Source organism: Melanostigma gelatinosum, assembly GCF_949748355.1.
Source record: "Melanostigma gelatinosum genome assembly, chromosome: 20".
Lineage (NCBI taxonomy): Eukaryota > Metazoa > Chordata > Actinopteri > Perciformes > Zoarcidae > Melanostigma > Melanostigma gelatinosum.
The window spans coordinates 14,145,031-14,165,934 of NC_136653.1; the positions used below are offsets into that span (position 1 = coordinate 14,145,031).

At 42.1% G+C, this 20,904-nt stretch overlaps 2 protein-coding genes across 4 annotated transcripts; one reads left to right on the plus strand and one right to left on the minus strand.

The window, feature by feature from the left end:
- Positions 1-329: 329 nt before the first annotated feature.
- Positions 330-5,316, minus strand: sec22c (SEC22 homolog C, vesicle trafficking protein). Its single transcript, XM_079291592.1, has 7 exons — positions 5,138-5,316; positions 4,291-4,502; positions 3,913-4,076; positions 3,569-3,748; positions 3,340-3,458; positions 2,883-2,948; positions 330-2,788 (listed from the first exon to the last, which is right to left on the minus strand). The coding sequence occupies exons 2-7, from the start codon at positions 4,470-4,472 to the stop codon at positions 2,588-2,590; spliced, it is 912 nt and encodes a 303-aa protein (XP_079147718.1). The 5' UTR covers positions 4,473-4,502; positions 5,138-5,316; the 3' UTR covers positions 330-2,587.
- Positions 5,317-5,440: 124 nt separating this feature from the next.
- Positions 5,441-19,244, plus strand: nktr (natural killer cell triggering receptor). 3 transcript variants are annotated; one of them, XM_079292144.1, is made up of 17 exons: positions 5,441-5,529; positions 7,200-7,277; positions 7,774-7,848; positions 8,979-9,086; positions 9,300-9,344; positions 10,602-10,689; positions 11,547-11,576; positions 11,708-11,853; positions 12,867-13,086; positions 13,251-13,427; positions 13,517-13,604; positions 14,107-14,255; positions 14,336-16,966; positions 17,116-17,199; positions 17,527-17,589; positions 18,202-18,291; positions 18,378-19,244. In XM_079292144.1, the coding sequence occupies exons 2-17, from the start codon at positions 7,220-7,222 to the stop codon at positions 18,424-18,426; spliced, it is 4,101 nt and encodes a 1,366-aa protein (XP_079148270.1). In that variant the 5' UTR covers positions 5,441-5,529; positions 7,200-7,219; the 3' UTR covers positions 18,427-19,244. The 3 variants fall into 3 exon arrangements, with proteins under 3 accessions (XP_079148270.1, XP_079148271.1, XP_079148272.1); XM_079292145.1 differs by lacking the exons at positions 5,441-5,529; positions 7,200-7,277; positions 7,774-7,848; positions 8,979-9,086; positions 9,300-9,344 and adding an exon at positions 9,623-9,646; XM_079292146.1 differs by lacking the exons at positions 5,441-5,529; positions 7,200-7,277; positions 7,774-7,848; ... (1 more) ...; positions 9,300-9,344; positions 10,602-10,689 and adding an exon at positions 10,697-10,950.
- The last annotated feature ends 1,660 nt before the right edge of the window (positions 19,245-20,904 follow it).

Here is a 20,904-nt window from a genome sequence, read left to right on the forward strand (position 1 = left end):
CTAACTGAATGAAGATCAGTAAATTGTGAAAGGGCTCCCTCTGGTGTCATATTGGAAAAAAAGACATCAATGAATTTACATTTGATGTTCCAAGTCTTCCTCCGTGCCTAGCCTGCGTTGCTTAAAACTATTCTTATCTGGATGTAGCATATAGACACACTTTAAAATAGCCCAATAATAAAAATATCTTTATGTTGTCTGATCACTGCTGAACATGGAGGTAATCATCATATCTTAGAGACACACAAATCAAAGATCAACAAATGGAAAAAAGACTGTTTATTAACAAAATGTCAGTTTCACCACAGCAGGAAATAATAAAGCCCGTGATCACCAGTGTATTTGGCAGTTACAATGAATGACATAGTTACGTCACTTCCCATCGTTACAAACAGGTTGCAGTCACGAAAAACCACTGAATCAACCTCACGAGAGTCCAATTACAAATAACACTTTTCTGCTGACTGTGTTTATTGAACAACATGAAGAAAACGTCCAAATAAACATACTTCTGAACCTGAATGACTTTCAAAGCGTTTCCTGTATTCAGATCAGACTTAAAAAACATAAAAAGAGAAGGCTGCCATATGTTTCAATTGTACAGTGAATTTCTACTAAATATTATAAACCATCATAATCAACAACACGATCCTTCTATTCCAGTTCAATTTTGTTTAAATACCCCCCACATTATTTGGTTCCACATCTTTAGAATATTGGCGGCAACATTATTTTACAATTCATTTGGTCAACAACTTGTAGGCTACAGTGGAAAATGGTGAGTCAGTGAAATCTAATTTGTATCAAATATATTACAGCGTCACCAATGTCCTACACAGACAACACCATAAAGTTTCACTTATTTATGGAATTTGAAATGACCCCGATCCACGAAAACCTCATTTAAATAGGAGTGTGTTTGGACACAGCATCAGAAGTCACTCAGCCAGTCCAATTCTCAGCAATTAACCAAAATACCCAGAGAGCACAATCTACTTGAGAACAAACTGAAAATGATGAACTCCTTTCATGTAAAATTCCTTCTAACTTTCCTGATAAAAGTCTAATAAAAAGGGCACAATGCCACAACTCTACTTGTCTGACAAACACTATGAACTAATAATCTGCTCCCTCGCTTCACTGACATTAGTGCAACTCATTAAAAATGAATGTCTAAGAAGATAAATACACAAAATGCTATAAAAAGTAAACTAAAAGGAGTATTTGCCTATTCATTACGCAGCGCTACCGTTATATATGCAGACATAGATTATCACCGTATGATTTCTGTGTTTATTACGATGCGAGACCCACAGGTAGTGAGCGGTGTTATAAACCCTGAAGGAAGACAAACAAACTCAACCAAGTAAACATGAATCAGGATATAAATAGCTGAACCCGATATGCAACACATTCAAGAACAATTGCCATAACCAACACAAACATATCTAAAGCCTAATAGTGCAGTCAAACATTTCTGTTCCAACAAATTGAAATAGTATTTTACCCGTCGAATCAGTGCTTTCATATTCTGACCCACAGGTTACATTTTGACAATGCAGAGATCAACAGAAAAAAAACAGACAAACTGAAAAAGGTCTAAATGTGTAATGATCACACCAAAATGTGTCTTAAATGGAGTTCATGTGTTAAATTCTCCTTTTATCACAAACTTTGTAAAATAATATGCGATGACATCATGCTTTACATGACTAGACTCATATTCCCTCAGTTTTGAATGTAGTTTCCATGAAGTCATTAAATAACAGAGCCCTTACATTTGAAGCTTCGCAATGACTAGCTGAGCACTTGCCGGTGTGTTTGTACATAAGTCAACGCAATTAAACAAACTAAAAACAATTGTCACACAGTAAGGCATGAAACGACCCACAGCTTTACTCTTACGTCTTTGCATTGGGTTCTTATTGTCACCTAATGATCAACTAATGGAAACCAAATAAAAAAAATAGCTCCGTTGTTCGCTTTACTTGACTGTCACTGATATAAATCGACTGTCTGTTACAATCACCAACTGTCACTTAGCATTGATAAACTGATTATGCAAAGATAAGCAATGGCCTGCGCGAGCAGAAATAATACTGAGCTGAATGTGAGCAGAAATTAATCAAAAGCATGATCAGCTTCAACAGTTAGGGCTTGGATTAAATGATTGTTTCTACATTTAAAAAAAAAAAAACACCAATTCCGACTGAAAGAAATCCTTAATTTTCCTCAAAAACCTTTGAGGACAGGATGGCACAAACATTTTGTTTCTAAAACACACATCTCCTTTTAGCTTTTCCGTTGGTATCTGTTTCCAGAGAGAACTGCTTTTTACTGGATCCTCTTTTCAGTCTTGCAAAGAAATGTACACAAAGTGCAAGTACATACTGTATACAAGAAGAACATGTTAACTTAATTGTCATGTTCCCTGATGACACACAAAACTCGTGAATATGTTTTTTTGTTAAAAAGCCAAAGAACATCTTCATAACTCCTGTGGATCAAGCCATTCGCTCGCCTGTCTTTCTCACCTGCACCGAAAGAGCTGCGAGCGGTGCAACGCAGTAAAGTGTCCCCCTGCTCCTCAGACCCCGCAGTCATTGGTTCTGTCTTGGAGTTTGCGGGTGAGGATGAGGAAGGTGGAGAGGGAGGCGACCGAAATGTGGAAGATCAGCTGCCACGGGTTCCTCGGGCCGAGCAGGTAGAGGTTGCATAGGACAATCGCGATCAACAGAGTGAAGGACTTGGGTTTCTTCAGAGATGAGTGGAACAGGTAGAGGTGGCACTGTGGACACAGAGAGGTCATTGGCACGGTGTCGGAGAGAGTTTGACACGAGTGGGTTTTTAAGTTTGCAATGAGAACGTGAAACTACAGTTACCTGCAACAGACAGCAGACAAACGCCAGAAGAAATGCCACAACATTCCACATACCGTCATAATCATCCTGAGTGTAGAAAAGGAAAACATTTATTGTCATTCAGACTAAAGTCCACATCATTTAAACTGCATCACATGTATTTCAGAGTATAGCTGACTCACACAAGAGTGAAAAGTTGGCAGTTTTGTGCAGACCTCATCATTATCAAACCTCTGCTTTCACAGCAAAATGCACAGCAGCCAGTTCTGCCAGCCTAACATGTAATTAGTGTTTATACATGTGCTTATACATGACAATTTCAAAATAAAATCCCCAACTAAACACAACAAAGCAAAGCCATACTACAGCATTCTTTCTATAAAACACTTTGAATAAACATGATATTTATAGAATATATATCAACATGCGTTTTTATATATATTTGAAGGATTGGGCGATAGGATGACACTGGCCATACCTGGAATGTGTACTCTATGAGGTGAACACCGCGGATTATGTTCAAAGATGCACACACGATATTTAGGACCAGAGAGAGGATGCCTGCCGCTGTCACTGGTTGGAGTCTTCCATTCTGACCTGTTTAAACAAAAGAAAGTGAAAGAATTTCCTCATTTTTGCATTACATTAACACGAAGTAATAAACCACTGTATTGTATATGCTGTACAAGTCATAGGGTCAGTCTTACCAGACCCAGGACCTTGCTCCATGTGCCCATTTGCAGTGCCGTTGGTGAGCTCCACTTCCTCCAAGTTAATTACTTGTGGTGGATGGACCCTCAGATCCCCCTGGACCTCTGCCAATGTCACCTCCAGAGCCGGACCACCGCTCTGGTTGTAATGCTGCTTCAGCTTCTGAATGGTGCTGTCTGTCAATTCACAGCAACGTAACATTAAGATAAAGCAATGTATCTTTAGTTTGAAGCATTACAGCACAGTAGCTTTGTTTGCCATTCAACACATCATGTTTGAATTCAGAGCGAAATCCTTTGCAGTTCCAAATCTAGAAGACAGCATTTCTCTTCCTACTCACCAAATTCCAAAAACGGATATGGCCTGGCCGCCAAGGCAACAACAGTGCTAGTGAAGCGTGCCGTGAACTCCCAGCGCAGATCTTCCAGGAAGCAGAAGGCCTGAGCAACAGGGAGGCTGCAGTGGCACACGGTCATGTACGATACACCCTCTGTAGAGACGAAGCTGAACAGGTGAGAGGAGAAAAGGTGTTTAGTAAACAAACAGCCTGACGCAGTGTGACACGGATGCCCCTGTGATCAAATGGACAACATTCTGTCTGTCTTTGGCATCACAAAATCAAATATACACTCTCTTTAGACTGTGTATTTTGTGTTTTTGGCCTTAAAAAGAGCTCAAGTGAAACAGTCTGCTGCTGCTTTGTTTCCTGAATCCTTACTAGATGTTGAGGTCCCGGCCCTTGATGGTCCCTCTCTCAGAGAAACGAGCCAGTGTCTTGCTGATGGTCCTGAGCTGCTGCTTCCTCTCCTGGAGCTCGCGGTTGTGTTCAAAGTCTGTGGAGGCCGACAGGGGGAGTCCATCCCTCACCCGGACCACAAAGGCAAACAGGATCAGAGACATGATCCACAAGGTCCATGGAGAACACACTGCCTACATGGGGTAAAGAGAAAGATCAGGTCATCAGTATTGCTTATGTTTGGGCTTTAACCACATTACTTTCATAATTTGATCATTCTATTGAATAATCATTTCATTTTGCTCATCTCAAGTCCCTAAAGCCCAAACTGAGACATCAAAATGTTTCGTTCGTTTCCAATTGACTTACTGTATCAATGAATCAACAAATCATTTCAGCTCCATTTAGGTACACTTAGCTAAAACTATTAGTTTAATCAAACAGCCCTTAAATACATCCTATCTTCACGAAGGTTATATGGAATGGTAATTGTTTAATCATAGTGACTTATTGTGAGAGGTGTAGTGAGGGTATCTCGTATTGCTAGTGCAATAGAAACCAGCAGAAAGAAGCATCTCAAACGTCAACCTCCAAGTGACCATTAAGTTGAGTTAGATCTACGATCAAACTTTTTCTTTTTACTATTTGTACCTTCACAGAGGAATAATTAGACCGCGTTAGTTTCAGCACTTGCACACATAGACTGAGTGTATATTATTAGTAAGAGCGTAGGTTTAAAAATTGAGCAGTCTTGATTATTTTTGCTCTGCTTGCAAAACAAGGGAGATTTCAGTGTAAGTTAAATTATATACGTGTAGTAACACCTTACCTCATTGGTTTCATGTTGCACCTTACTTAGCTCCTAAAGGTTAGCTGACCGACATTACAACATCATATAAAGGGAATACACCAGCTTCAGATACCCGTTACGAGTGCAATCGCATTATTTCGATTAACTGAGATTAATACAGACAATATCAATAAGCTATTATTTACACATACGTAAGAAGTTTTATTAAATATAGCCAACGAGCTAACTTGAAATCGTTTTCCGGGTACAACAAAACCTCAACAAATCTTCTACGGATACTCGAAGGGGACAAAAAACACAATCTTAACCAGTCGGAGTATCATGCAAAGCCCCAACCTCTTCACTTAAAAGTGAAGTTAGCATATAGTGATTGTCGGGTAGCTATTTGCCTGGATAGCTACTGTACAGAGGTTAGTTAACCCATGCAATATGCAAATTATTTTCCAACGTTACTTTAGATGTGAATGTAATTGCGGCTGAGAAAAAAATATAACGTGAGCGAGCGAATTTAAGATAGCGGACAGTATTAGCCCTTAGCTATTAGCTGCTAGCTATTAGCTGTTAGCTCAAACGTTTGTGTTAGCTGTTGTTAGCTAACGTTAGCTATGTAGCCCGTGATTACTTGTGGTTCTGTTATCAACCTGTCGTTGTGAGTAAAATGTTTGCCCCACTAACAGCTAGCTCACGTTGAGCAAGTTTTGAATGTGGACATAGTTTCAAAGGCTAATAGTTTACTTAGTGCCCTTTCTTGTTAGGATTGACAATATTTGTGGTGCATTAACATACATTTAGCTATACGTTATATTTCATGTATAACGTTACAAGTATAAGCCATTGTGGTCTTCGTGATTTGAATGACATGTAGCACACATGATCTCAAATGTATGCAGCTAAACACTTGACAATACTTCTCCTGAGGCTATCATTGCTGTCTATATTTAGAAAGGGAGTTTTACGATGGTACAACACAGTGACGCTTTGTAACATGATACGAGTTAGGCTATTAATGTATTTCTGTCAACATCTGCTGTTGATCTCATTCGTGAATGCACATTAGCTGTGGAGTAACATACAGCAGAGTGCATCAGGAACTGTTCATGACTTTGCTTAAAGTAGAGTTTATTGACAATTTAAGTTGTATAAATGTCTTCTTTATACTCTTCTGCAAGGGCTTTCTCTTTCCTTGTGGTTTTCAGCTATCAGTGGTCTGAAATGAGGTCCAGCAGAATAATGCATGCTCTGTTCCTCTTGTTAGACTATTATCCCAACACACCCAAAACACACACCATGTGAGGTCATACTCTTTATGTCAGCACAGTGACTCAGCATTTTCTGAACAATATATCGCCTGTCTAATGCGAAGATTAAGCTTCTAATGAATAATTGCTGACAGATTATTGGATGCTCTGCTTTCTTGCAGACGTGCACTTTGCCAGCGAAACAATGTCTGGCAAGGCAGGTGTGTTCGGTCATGTACGTATGTTGTGTGAAGCTGCTGACACACCAAATGTTGTGTAGATTTAAATAGCAACATTTTATTGTCTCCTTTTATGTAACAGGAGAGGCGCACTGACGTTGAACAAGTTGAGGCAGAGTTTTGGAAACATGATTTCCTAATCCTTTGACATTGGTAAACAGTGCGACGTATCGTCCTATCGTTGGTGTTTGCTTACATTGTTGTAGTGGCTATACCGACACACCTTGAAGATGAACTTCCGTCTACTCCCACTTCGACTATGTTGTCTACCAGGTTCAGTAGCAGCAGAACGTGACATTTTACTGAGTGGTCAGTGGAAACAGAGTTAAAATGTACAGCTAGGAAGCTGTGCTGTGCTTTGATTTTACATAGCCAGTACATTTCCCCGTATTTATCCCCTCCCATCCTTCTCTCTCCTCCCCTCTCTGTTTCTATCCTCCCTCTCCGTCTTTTAGTCTCTCTACATTGTTTCCAACACACTCTTCTAAATATGCTGTGCGTTGAAGGAGTACACTTCAGTAGCTTACTGCTTCTTTAAGAGAAGGGAAACCTTATTATTTTCCCCTGCTTAGTATTTTCTTTTGTACCCTTTCTACACTTTAGGTCATCGGACTTTGATCAGAATGGGGGTGAAAGACCGCCCTCAGTGTTACTTTGATGTGGAGCTCAACCGGGAACCAGGTAAGAGAATTTAAAATCACTTCAGAGGTATGAGAAATAGTTAGACATGTGAACAGCCTCAGCTCGTTTTCATAGCCGATCACTTTGATCTGACACCGTCAATAAAGATGTTTCTGTACTGAATGGTGGTATTTAAGTCTAAGCCTGAGAAGCTATTAGCTATTGTACTCATCAGTTTAGTGGCCTCAGGCTAGAGAGCTGTTATTAAGTCGAATTTGGACAGGGAGGGACAAAACAAACCCCCATCAGGCTCGTAAAAATAGTTTCAGATTTGCACCGAGCTATGGAAAAGTTTCTTCAAGGCCTGAGCTTCACCACAGGATTCCTCTCGTTGTTGGAGGCTAATTAAAAGTTTGGAGTGTAGTAACATTTGGGCTACTTCTAACTCTTAATTGCGTCATTGGCCTATTCATTTTCTTCCCTCATTGGTTTTTTTGGAACACCACATTTATATTGTGTGAGCTAATATTTTTCCTTTTTTGCTTGTGTTTTGTAGTTGGGCGCATAGTCTTCCAACTCTTTTCCGATGTTTGTCCCAAGACAAGCAAAAACTTTCTCTGTTTGTGCACAGGTGAGTACCAGACAAGGACAGGTTTTACTCTATGTCTTGCTTTTGCAACATTTACTGCATTAACCAAATGTTTGTTTTTGAAACTGTTAAAAAAGGAGAAACCTGTTTTAAGAGCGGAACAAGAAAGGGATCTGTTTGCATGTCTCAGAAGGACAATTATAAATCATCTCAACACAACAATCATTTTCTGGTTTTCAATCGCGTCTGTCTCTTGTCACATTTCACATCTCTTTCTAATATTTCCTGTCTCTGCCAGAAAAATAATCATAATGAGTAGATGAAGAAATAACAATATGAGATATGAATTGAAAATAAGAACCACGGTATCGCACTATATGCCCCTCTCGTCATTTGATATTGAGGAAAGGAGCCAATGGCTGTAGTGTCGTGTTGTCCAGCGACAGATGGAGTCACTGCACGGATACAGGGTTCCTGGTCTGTCTCCCTCTATATGTCGTCCCACTGAGCAGCGGTCTGCCTAGAGACAGCCATAAATCTGCAAAACAGACTGCAGATCGATGCTCCATCTAATTTTTCACCCCAACTGGCCGACGGGAATGTGATGCTGACAAGGGCAGACATGGGAAGATGATGGCTGGTTAGACTGTTCCTTTTCCTGGACACACAGACGCAACATAACGCAGCGAGACACACAGCTCAGCTGGGCAGTTTGCTATCACGTGTCCTCTTTCTCAACGTCTCTAATGTGTCCTTTTAAGAGGGGATCGGCTCACACTATTAGAAACTGAACCCTCGGAACAATGCTGGAACCAGTGAAGCAAAAGATACTGAAAGATTAGCAACCTAAGCTGCCCGTTTGAACAGCCAGCCCTCTGTCCTCAGAAAGCACCCTCGAACACATCTAATGAAATCTCTGCATCCGCCATAAGGGAAAGGGAAACCCAGGAGGGCAATAGCTCTGGGGCAATAGTCTGTCCCCCGTTGGTATGTTCTTAATTAATTCTGCAGGCCTGCACAGGAGTTTTAACAACAGAATGCCTGAACAAAGGTTTCCAGTTTACTGAAATCCCCACGTTTCACCTCAAGGCATCTGGTGTACTTTTACGGTAGCCGCTCTGTTGGATGTCTGGTGTACGACGAGAGCTCATTTGACATGCATGTAATTACAGGTGAAAGGGGAGCTGGCAAAATCACAGGGAAAAAGCTGTGCTACAAAGGCTCCACTTTTCACAGAGTTGTAAAGAACTTTATGGTCCAGGGAGGAGACTTTACTGAAGGTACAGTAAGAATGTCATATAACCTCATTAACATGTTTATGGCAGTAATCCAGGAGAACATACATGTTTCCAGAATGTGGGAGCCACTTCAAAAGTGTGTCCTATACACACTCATTCACCACTTTGTCCAAAATGCACTTTTTCTGCAGATATCATTTTCTTCTGTAGTGTTCTGTTATTTGCTAAATGACTTTATTGTGTTAATCTCTGCAGGAAATGGAAGAGGGGGAGAGTCCATATACGGAGGCTACTTTGAAGGTAATGTGAATATCTAATTATCTCACTAACAGTCTCCATTATTGATGTCTCTTAGCTACTTTTGCATGAGCAAAATGTTGCATGTGCCTGTTGCGGTAATAATAGTTTTCTTGTGTATTTTCCTATGTATGACTCTGTTGACGTTCACTTTTCCATTGTATAGTGCTGTCTTCTATTAGGAACAGTAGTGGGCTTTATCAAATCCGCATGGAGAATAGGTATGGCTGAAAGCTACAATCTACCTGCCTAAAATTTTCAACATATTCTTTTATTTATAGAGTGGTCTTTTGCAAAATGAGAAGGTAAGAGATGTACACAGCTCCAGTAACACCATGTCAACATTGTCCCCACCACCTTCCTCTGTCAGTCAAAACAGTGCAAGTGTTTGCAGTGGCACAGATGCAAATTTGCGCTGAAGGGATGTTACAGGAGTTTCTATTCAGACGGCCACCCTGAGCCTCGTGCTGCTCAAGTTACTTTTAATGTTATATACGTGGTATTTATAGCTACATGGCTGCTATGACGCGTAGTCACAGACAGGCTGCAGGCTCTCGACTAAATAGGAAGACTCGTAAAGTACCACAAGATATTTATAATTCATTATATTCAAATAAAGATTCGAGCATTTGGAAAGCATTTTAGTTTTAGTGTTTTCCAAATGAATGGAGGTTGCTTTCAGGAGGTGATTCAGCTTAGTGAGCAGCTACTTTCCCTTCGTTACGTCCAGTTTACGTGACTGTCGGACACTTGCTTTTACAACTGCTACATTTTCTTCTGCTTTACAATACATTAGCTATTTCTGAACATCTGCTCAGCCTTTTTTGAATCCACAATCACTGAGGATTTTTTAAATGATCCTGGATCCTGGGGATAATGTAACCTTGATGAGAAGAAATGCAACAGATAGATAATCCATCTCAAGCAAGCAAGCAAGCAATGTGCGTCGTATAGCCTGCTGAACTGAATGGAAACCAATAGAATATTTCCTGGAACGTCAGAATGATGTAAAATATTCGGGATTTGTCGTTTATAGTTTAAATCGTACAAAACCAGTTTGGTAAAGGACTAGAAGACACAAACAGAAACCTTTTTTATAAAACTGTACCTGTATGGAAGGACAGGTTGGTGAGGCAATGATTAGATTGTTGGTTAAAAAAGGTTCTTCCTTTTGTCTTGTTCTTCCCTGAATATTTCCCGTTGTCATGAATCAGAGATCGCACTCTGAGACTTCGATCCCTCTTTCTCTGCTGCCAACAGACGAGAACTTCATTCTCAAACACGACAGAGCCTTCCTGTTGTCGATGGCCAATCGCGGGAAGGACACCAACGGTTCCCAGTTCTTTATGTGAGCGACACTCTAATAACACTAATAACTTCACCATTTAACTGACAGGTCACTTGTTTATTTGCTTTCTGTCCCTTTTTGAAACTGTAGAGTAGAACTTGTCTTTGAGTGTGAACGTCATCCACCGCCCTCTCTTGTGTGTAGTTGATTTTCAAAGGGAAACATGGATTCATTCTTTTTTACCTACAAATGTGTTACATTTTTTTCTCTTGCCGTTTTTGTGTAAAATTTACAGAAACTCTAGCATCCTGCTCTTCCAAGGTAATGTGTCTCCAAGGCTGCGTTTCTCTCTCTCTCTCTCTCTTCTCTCTCTCTCTCTCTCTCTCTCTCTCTCTCTCTCTCTCTCTCTCTCTCTCTCTCTCTCTCTCCTGACTGTACTTCATTCAGTAGTTTGTATTTCCAACTATTCGATAGCACAGTGTTCATTTAAATATGTTTTGAACGATATTCACGATTATTTGACTTTCTTCATCACTAAAACAGGTTGTCACCAAAAGTTAGAAATTAATAAAAAAAACACTCTTGAAGCATAAAGGAGATCAAAACACGGTCATATAATTGCCGACACTGTTGTTGAGGGTTTCTATTGCCTGTTCATGGCTGTTTTTTAATAGAACAGTCCAAATTGCGAGTTTTTTCCAAATAGATTTGCAGTCAAATATCATTAAACAAATGGCATTCTGACCAACTCTTCACCTTTTTGATATCTCTCCTGTAGTACAGTAGCACCCGCACTTTGTTGAAGTTTCATGTTTAATCTGTATTCTTTTCCTCCTTTTTCTCCCTTTCTCATGACCCTAACCACTGCCATTGGTTGACCTTCCCTCGCTTCTTTGTTGGATTTTCCCGCAAAACAGCACAACCAAGACGGCTCCTCACCTCGATGGGTAAAAATCCAACGTCACTTCGGCACTTACAGATAACAGCGAACCTTCACATATTGATTTTCACGGCCACTGACATCATGTAATATCAAGTTTCTGTAACAAGCATCGATGTCTTTCTTCCTTCCGTGCAGAGTTCACGTCGTCTTTGGTCTCATCATCTCAGGCTTTGAAGTGATAAAGAAGGTCGAAGGGCTGAAGACTGATTCAGCCAGCAGACCCTACGCTGATGTCAGAGTGATGGACTGTGGGCAACTTATCACGAAGTCCGCTAATGATGGTACGTTTATTGCCTGATCTGCGTTTCCTGAGAAGTTTGGGGTTCGCTTTATTCTCTTCTTTTATTGTTGTCAACAAATCCAATTTAAAGGCCATAATGAGACTTCTCTACTCTTTTTCTGGCACTCAGCCACGAGCTCATTCGTTCCTACTGAAGATGTAAAACTTAATAAATGGGTCACAAATACATTGTTCAATTTTACAAAATGCTCAGTAATTTCGATTTAATTATTCGCAAACACTACTTAATTATGAGTGCATGGGGACTATTTTCAGCAACTAATTAAAACCCTGTTTCTCATTTATGTGTTTATAATCATTTTGGACAACAATGGAGTTCAGAGGAATAAACTGCATCAGGTGCAGTAGGAGTACTGAGTCTGGTGTATGTTAGTCTCACACCAACCAGGCCTCCCTCCACAGGGCTGTGTCTGATGCTAAAGAAAGGTCTGACTCCACACATTATCACTCTGGTACAGAGGAAAAAGAAAACGCTTGTTTGTATTTATTTTAAACCAATCACAGGGCGGCTGTAAGCCCAGGATGCAGCGACTGTGACCTTTCAAAATAGATAGCGTCAACTTCTATCCGTTCTTAAAGGACCAGTGTGTAGGATTTAGTGGCATCTAGTGGTGAGCAACCAACGGAACAACCAATGGAAAACCCCTCCGCTCCCCACTCCCTTTTTCAAACGCGTCAAACTACGGTAAAAAAACAGGAAAGGTCCTCTCTCTTGTCTATGTGAAGAGCTCATTCTAAGCTACCCCCCCCCCCCCCCACTGGCATTAGTTACAGGGTGTGTAACCTGATCTTCTGTTTAATGAGGATCAGCGAGGTGATCTCTGTGAAGTTCACTTGGCATCTGCCCACCTGACTCTGCCTCAGGCCTGCTTTCATTGTCCCCGACATACCGGGTGGGATCAAACAAAGCTTTAGCTGTCGTAGTGCTACACCACCCTAAAAGTGACTCCTGCCATTGAAATGACACGCACGCCATCATGTTTCGTTCTTCAGTACTTGGAGGCAAAAGAAAAAGGACCTCCCACTCGGCTGACTCGTCCCTCAATTCCCACGACTCGTCCTCGCCATTTTCCTCTTCCGTGGGATCTGAAAGCGAATCTGATGAAAAGTACAAACATCGCAAGCACAAGAGACACGCAAAGAGTAAACGGGCTAAAAAGAAGAGGAGGGAATCTAAGAAGGAGAACATTGATGTTCAGCCGGCCAAGCAAAGGTAGTTTTTTATTAATCATCACGTCTTTACCTGCTAATTACTCACATGAACCTCCGGTCTGATCAGTATATTCAAGTATAAATAGAAGTAATGACATGATTCACTGAGAGATGGGTTTGTACTTTAAGTAACAGAATATTGTTTTGCGTATTGTGTCCCTGAAGCTCTCACAGTCCTGTGGAAAGAGAGATGCTGGAGGGAGACGGTGAAGTGGAGGCAGAGAAGGAGCAGAGTGGGCGGAGAGAGAAGCCTGTGGTCCGACCGGAGGAAATCCCACCGGTGCCAGAGAACCGCTTCCTGCTGCGTCGGGACATGCCGTCTCAGGAAGATAAAACAGAGATGTCAGTTCTTTTAAAATATATTTCAGTTCATTCTGTATACGCTTAAGTGATCAACCACAGGTATTTACTTTGAAATTTGATCTTTTCAGAGTTGAGAATGAAGAAACGTCTGTTTCAACTGACCCGAAACCAGCAGTGTCCAAGTCTGGACGGAAGATCAAAGGCAGAGGGACAATGGTATGCTCACCTCAACGAAGAGATTTACATATTCAGATGATCCGATCTGGTGCTCGTGTAGTATTTGTTTATGGAGTAGTCTGCTTGTTTGACCAATTCCAAGGGCCAATATTTGTAGATATTGCTTATTTTAAGGAGTCTCAACCCAAGAAGAGTAAGAATCGTTGCTGGAAAGAATTGATCTATTTGTTGACCCCAGGAACAAAGTTAGTTCTCAAATAGTGGGTGGAGAACGTCACATGGGGGGGCGACATCTAATGAGCCTGCATGATAAGAGCAGCCAAATCTAAGTGGCAGCCAACAAAAAACTGACTGGGTTTGTCTTTCTTCACGGTTTGTGAGTTGGGAGGCTCTCCACATACCCAGATGTGTGTGCAGTGTGCACAAGCACTTTTTCATAATATGTCCCCTTTAAGCACAACCTCAGCAAGCTCCATTAAGAGTTTTGATGTGTTCCTTTAAATGCAGTTTGAAGTAGCGTTATATTGTTTCGTTGTTGCAGAGATATCACACCCCCACAAGGTCTCAATCACGCTCTGCATCTGTGGAAGAACGTGGCAGCAGTGAAACTCCACCACATTGGAAAGAAGAGATGAAGAGAACCAAAGTTTATCAACCGCCGAGCATTGAGAGATGGAGCAAAGGAGACAAGTAGGACTTAATATTTGACTGTGCAACTTCAAACATCGGTTATTTCTTTCGTCTTCTTCATGCATCTTTTGACTTCACAGATTGAATGACCATTCCTCAAGCAGATGGGAGGACAGAAGTGACTCTGCGTGGTCCCGGTCTGCAGAGCACTCCTCAGACCGCAGCTCTGAGAGGTCCAGCCTGCTCCGGCAACAAGCGAAAGAGAAGAAGAAAGCCAAACACAAGAAGAAGGCTAAAAAACGGAAGCGTGGCAAGAAGAAGAGCTCCGAGAGCAAACCTCCAGAGCCTTTCCCGTCAGTGGGTGAAAGGTCAGTGTCCTCGGAGAGGAAGTCTGGAAGATCCCGCTCTAAAACCCGCTCCTCTTCAAATCAGCATAGTTCGTCAACTCGGAGGAGACGGCGGTCCTCGCCGTCTTTCAGAGACTCACCGTCCTTCTCTAGATCCTACACAACAAGTCAGTCCAGATCTAGAGGGAGGTCTAGATCATACTCAAGACCCAGAAGCCTTGCTAGGTCTAGAGGTCGGTCTTTGTCGAGATCCAGATCTCAGTCCTATTCTCCATCCCGGTCTAGATCCAGGTCGAGATCCCGATCCAAGTACAGATCTCGAGCTTTGTCTCCACCCAGAAAGAAGAGTTTATCCAGATCCCCGAGAAAGAGGAAAGCCAGCAAGCACAAAGCGGACTCCATGATGTCCGAGAAGCTTCCAGAGAGCAAAGCCCCACCTGTCCCCAGACTCCCGAGTGTCCTGGCTCCAGAAAGCGCCCCGGCGATCCCAATGAGCGACAGTCCCCCACCCTCACGCTGGAAACCTGATCAAAAGCCCTGGAAGCCCTCTTACATCCACACTCAGGGGATTAAAGCTAAAGTAGCTCCCAGCTCCTCCGCTGGACAAACAGTGAAAACAGAAAAGGCTCAGACTCCCACTACGCCAAAGTGTCTGCCAGGTGACTCTGAAGGCCACAAACCTGCAGGGCGCCCATTCAGCAGGTCCTCCAGGAGCAAGTCCTACAGCCGCTCATACAGTCGCTCAAGGAGCAGAAGTTCTAGTCGGTCCAGGTCCAGATCCCCTCATAAGTATAAAAGCAGATCATCCTCCGACAGCAGATCAGACTCCGAAAACCTCCAGAAAACATGCAGCAACAAGAAGAGTTCACTGGACAAGGAATGGAAAGAGTATTACAGCTCTCTGAGGAGGATCAAAAATGTAGATAAGTACATTTCACTGCACAGTAGTCAAGACGCTCAGCCAGGATCGGAGAAGTCGCCGAGCTGTGAGCCGGACATCGGTGACTCGAGGAGAAGCGCCTCTTTGGAGAAAATGAAAGAGAGCGGCGGCTCACAGGATCAAGAAACAAAGCAGTGCAGCTCCATGCTGGCAGAGCCTTTTAACAGCAGGTCTGAATGGGATAGTGACAGTGATAAAGTCAGCCAAAGCAACAGTGCTAACCTCTCAAAAAAGCAGAAACAAGCAGTTCAGTCCAATGAAGTTCTTGATAAGAAGTTGTCTGTTCTTACTGGATGGAATTCAGAAAGTGATTGTGAAAATGTAACTGCCAGGACATTGGCCATATCCGAAAAAGAGGAAGGGGAGGCTAGTTCGGAATCAGAGAACGAGACGTCCAGGAAGACGTCGGAGGCAGCGGTCGCACTGGCACACGGGGTCGCTGCTGCCTCCGGTCAGCCAGAGGAAAGTCCTGAGAAGGCCTCGGAGCCGGAGAAGCACAAGAGCAAAAAGAAGGCCAAACGTAAGCACAAACGCAAGAGGAGAAGCGAGAACAAAAGCGGCTCCCGTCACAGTAAGGACAAAGGAAAGAGATCGAAGAGGAAACATCAGAGGCTGAAGGAGACGTTTCACTGGCAGCCTCCTTTGGAGTTTGGAGAGGAGGAAGAAGAGGACGAATTAAAACGAGAGAAACCTAGTCCCGGTAGAGTTGTCAAAGAACGGCCCGGTGTGGGCAGCGTGAATGAGAAATGTACCTCTTCAAACAAGATTCCTAAAACGGAAAGAGAGAGGGCGCAACACAAAGCAAAAGAATGTATCAACAAAAAACCCAAACACACTGAACTCCAGCTTCAGTCGTCCAAGAGGAACGGGGCTAATTTACCCAGCTTCAAAGAGGAAGAGTCATTAGATGACATGGACATTTGTACACCAGAGCATGATGCTGAGATTGTAGAACATCCGGCCACACAGGAGCTTTATAAGAACGAGTTAAGGTCTTCCGATGTGGCGAGTAGAGGGAGTGCTTCGCCCCACAGCAAAGAACAGCCTTCTGTTCCCTCCACAGCTACAGCCGGTGGCCTGCAAGATGAAGCGGCCGCCGGCAGACCTGCCGGCACCGCGGCTCATTTCAAATGGAGGCCGTTGAAAGGAACGTCGGCTCTCCAGAACACGAGCGTGCCGCCCGTCGCCACGAAACACGTCCAAATTCAAGAGGCTCCCAACGCGCAGGGAGTGAGAATGGAGATAAAAAGCAAGAGCCGGGTCCGGCCGGGATCTCTGTTCGACGAGGTGCGTAAGACGGCGCGGCTCAACCAGAGGCCGAGGAACCAGGAGAGCTCCAGCGAGGAGAGGTCGCCATCCACGGGGAACACGCGGCCCCCGAAGAAATCGCGCTCGGCCTCCAGACACCGGTCCCGCTCCAGAGGCTGGTCCCGCTCCTACAGCAGGTCCAGGACTCGATCCCGCAGCTCCAGCTACTTTTCCAGGTGAGACGAAAAGCACTGGAGCGTGAGGGCTAATACTGGAGAGGCTCCTTGGACAATATTCAGTGTAAAAGCTTAAATCTGTGTTGTCTATATGCAGACTTCTTCTGTTCTATCTTAATGTGATTGATAACACAACTTCATTATTTCAGGAGCCGCAGTAGGAGTCGGAGGAGGCGTGGAAGAGGACGGTCGCGCTCTCGTAGCAGCACATACCGGAGTTACGGGAGTCACAGGTACACCCTGAAACACAGATTAAATAATCTGCCCTGGCACCTCGATGGGTGCCAGTGGGGAAGAGTTTTCAGCTGAAAGCAGTGGAAACCACATAGAGAAGACACCTTGGAGCGTTGGGGGGTTTTAGTCATGCTCTTTATTTTACATTTCATCCTCGTAAAGGAATTCTTTACGCACAAAATGATCGTTCGTAGATCAATTACTCAACCCGTGGTACCTGGAGTTCTTGAATACAACGGAGAAAGGTCTTGATGAATTGAAGTAAATGGGGTCCAGGTTTAATAACAAAACTGTATTTTTTTTTTTTTTTCTTTTTCTTCCATCAGTCGGACGTCCAGTAGAAGTCATTCCAGAAGTCGCTCATATAATCGTCGCCGTCGGAGGTCCAGGTGTGTGAGCTGTTTAACGGTCTAACAGACAGAAACATAAATGTTGAATTGTTCATGTGAGAGGTCACTGAGTCCTCTTAATCACAAATACAAACATGATCATGTGACCACCATATTCAAGATAAAATACAGATTAATCAAGCAGAAAAGGGCTTTTGTGTGAAGACATTAGAGATAAAACAAGAAGGTGAATATTCAATAATTCTATTGGCTATTTTGATTAATACTTTTTTTTAATGAAATTGAAGATTTAAGAGACCACCTTGGGCTTTAGAAATGATTTTGGCCATTATTCGCCCGTTTTATGAACCAAAAGAATATTTGTATCAAGAAAACAATCAGCAGATGATTAAAATAATTGAAGCGATCAATCTTATCTGTAGTCATTAATTCTCGTATCTAGCATGAAGCGGGAATAACCAATCAATGGTATTCTCTAAGCACGCGGACCACGTCTAAGTAGCTGTGCAGAGTGTTTGTAATACAATCAGTGATGGCGCTTCATCTTTATGACAGCATTTTGTTGTTTTCCTGTAAAACCAAGTAGATCTGTGTGAATGTAACACTCGCCTGCGTCGTGGCTAAAAAGAACCTCTCCGTACGTTAATGCAGGTCAGACTCCTACGACAGCTATTCCAGTCGGAGTGCGAGCAGGAGACGAGGGCGAAGCGACAGCTACAGGAGCTCAGACCGCCGATCCCGGTAAGACGCCAAGCATACAAGTAAAGTGTGCGCATTCAAAGCGTGCATGTAGAGTCATGTTTTTCCTCGTCGTCTCTTGCTCGCAGGTCGTACCGCTCGTCCAGCCGCAGTTCTTCCAGCAGCCGGTACAGCTGAGCCTCAGGCCGAGAGTCTGGGCACGCTGTCATGAGGAAAAGGCCTCGTAGTCCATCTGGTTACTAATGACAGGCTGAGGAATTGAATGTTGTGGAATGTAAATAAATAAACCACTTTACAAGCAGATGTTCTTATTTTAGGGACTGTCACGGCGGAGAACTACAGCCTAGAAGTATAAAAAACAATTTATATGCGAAAAAGAACACAAGAAATAAGCTATATGTATTTTATATTGCATATTTGTATATTCCTTTTTCTACTTCAGTTTTTTTCGACACTGAAATGTACAGGTATCCTTGTAAGTGTCTAATCCTCTCAGTTGTGACGTCTGTGAGGAGGTAGTGGGTGTAGGTTGAGGTTTATTTCGAGAGAAGGCCCGTGTTCAATGGAAGAAATCACTTGTTGTAGCAGTTTCAAGCTGTAATTTGTCTTCATTCCATACGTTTATTACTGGATCATGAATTTTAAAAGCTGTGTCAAAGTATAATAAGTCTGATTTATATTGTATTCAAACAGTTATGAATGTTTACACGGAATAAATACCACAGCATCTTAAGCCTACGTCGTTCTTTTATCTCACTGTGCAGTAGATAGTCATGCAGCGATGGCGCCATCTAGCCTTCAATTCAGAACTGCAGCTCGTGTGTAGCTGTGAGATCGATCCAGTGAGCTGCACTGTAATGTCTTCGTCCCTGCAGATTTAAGTGTATGCATTATATTACGTCAAACACTACAAATGCACTTACCAAATAATCATTGTTTTCTTATTATAGAGCTCACTTTTCTATTAAATGTCATGAAATAAAAGAATCTGATTATTGCATCTATAATTTCTCTTCATTGGAGTAAGAAAAAAGTGTGAAACGGCTCCATTAAACTATTGTTCACACTCAGAACTAATTTAAAACGTGTTCCCTCTTTAGTAATATTTACATAAACCTGTCTTTTACTTCTGTGAGCTGCATCCTAACCAAGAACCGTCCAGCGGATACAGATCCTGTTGAATTGCTTCAGCGCCTGTCCATTTGTTATCTGCAAGTGCAGAAGTGCAGACAGTGAATACATCTACAGTTCAGATGTGTTCTGTATGGATGGCTCATACATATCTGTCAGAATACATCATGTGATGCACAGGTGGATGAGATGAATGGATTTTATGCTGACGGAGAGGTAATATGAAGTCTTTTTTTAATACTTTTTACCGGTACATGTATTTAACAAGGACGAGTAAAATACCAAGCCTATAAATAAAGCATTTCTAACCTTTGAAAGACAAATAGATCAAATGATGATAAACTGTTTTAGGAAGGAAATGATTTCAGTTTCTTAATAGATTTATATTTTCTCTTTATTCTGTCAAATCTTTGGGCCTCAAATGAAACAATCTGAAGAGAAAACCTCTTTTTACGAAAGGTGACTTTTCCTAGTTTTATTTAATTAAAACCTGTTTGTCTTGCCTTGAAGGCTTTGAGCTTCTACTGCACAGGCTTTTCTTAATTTTTTATTCATATTTTTTCCTCGTGCCTGACCTTTAAATCACGTTTCCTTCACAAAAGATGTCCTGTAATACCTTTTTTAATAACAAGTAGTAGTGTACACGGCTCAAAATATGTATTTCAAGATCCTTTCTAAATGTTAAAGCTTCATTTGAGTTCAATGCCTCGGGTTTCATGAGGAGAATTTGTTACCCTGCTGTCGTTTTCCACAGAATTGACTCGGAGATACCGAGTCAATTTTCTCTGGTCTGGAAAGTTGAACAGTACATCATAAATATTGAACACGTTTTCCACACACTCTACCTTAAAAAACCTTTTTCATGTGAAATGAGTTTGAAGATTTTTGTCGTTTTTGGTTGAGTGGACAGCTCTGCTGTATCCACACTGATGTTGTGGGCTCCACCGAGTAGACATGAAGTGATGAATGGGACTGGCTCCAGGTTGCAATCAATTTCTTTGCCACCTTGTTATGAGCGTATTGACTTCTACTCCATGCAGTCTACTCAGGAGTGAGCAATGGGGTTCAGGGATGCTTCAGGGGGGTTAAAGACAAGGCTGGATTACTAACTGGGCAAAGTGGGCAACTGGTCTGGGGGCTCCAGACCCTCACAAAGCAAGAACATGAACGGCCATGTCTCATAATTGATTGCTCGAGACATTTTCAAGCACATTCGCACATATCATGGTGAACTGAATATCTTTGTGTTTTGGACTGCTGTTCAAAACAGAACAAGGCATTTGAAGACTTGATCTTGGTCTCTTGAAAAATGTGATGGACATTTCTCCCCCATTTTCAGAAGTCAGGTCAAAAAAAAATATTGGATTAATCGATAAGATAGTTGCAATAATTAAAACAATTGTTAGTTGCAACACTTTTGGGTTGTAGTAATTTGGTTTTGTAAGTTTTCACCACTTAAACACAATATGAACTGAAATCATAGGGGCCTTAACGGGCCTATAATAAGTATTTTATTATTGTTAC

Excerpts from the sequence above, each read along its gene's own strand:
- sec22c (XM_079291592.1), bottom strand. The coding sequence starts at position 4,472 with ATGTCTCTGATCCTGTTTGCCTTTGTGGTCCGGGTGAGGGATGGACTC. Across the intron at positions 4,077-4,290 it reads GGCCGGGACCTCAACATCTA|CTTCGTCTCTACAGAGGGTG; the intron begins GTAAGGATTCAG and ends TCACCTGTTCAG. Across the intron at positions 2,949-3,339 it reads TCATAGAGTACACATTCCAG|GATGATTATGACGGTATGTG; the intron begins GTATGGCCAGTG and ends TTCTACACTCAG.
- nktr (XM_079292144.1), top strand. The coding sequence starts at position 7,220 with ATGGGGGTGAAAGACCGCCCTCAGTGTTACTTTGATGTGGAGCTCAAC. Across the intron at positions 11,854-12,866 it reads CACGAAGTCCGCTAATGATG|TACTTGGAGGCAAAAGAAAA; the intron begins GTACGTTTATTG and ends TTCGTTCTTCAG. Across the intron at positions 13,087-13,250 it reads GTTCAGCCGGCCAAGCAAAG|CTCTCACAGTCCTGTGGAAA; the intron begins GTAGTTTTTTAT and ends GTGTCCCTGAAG.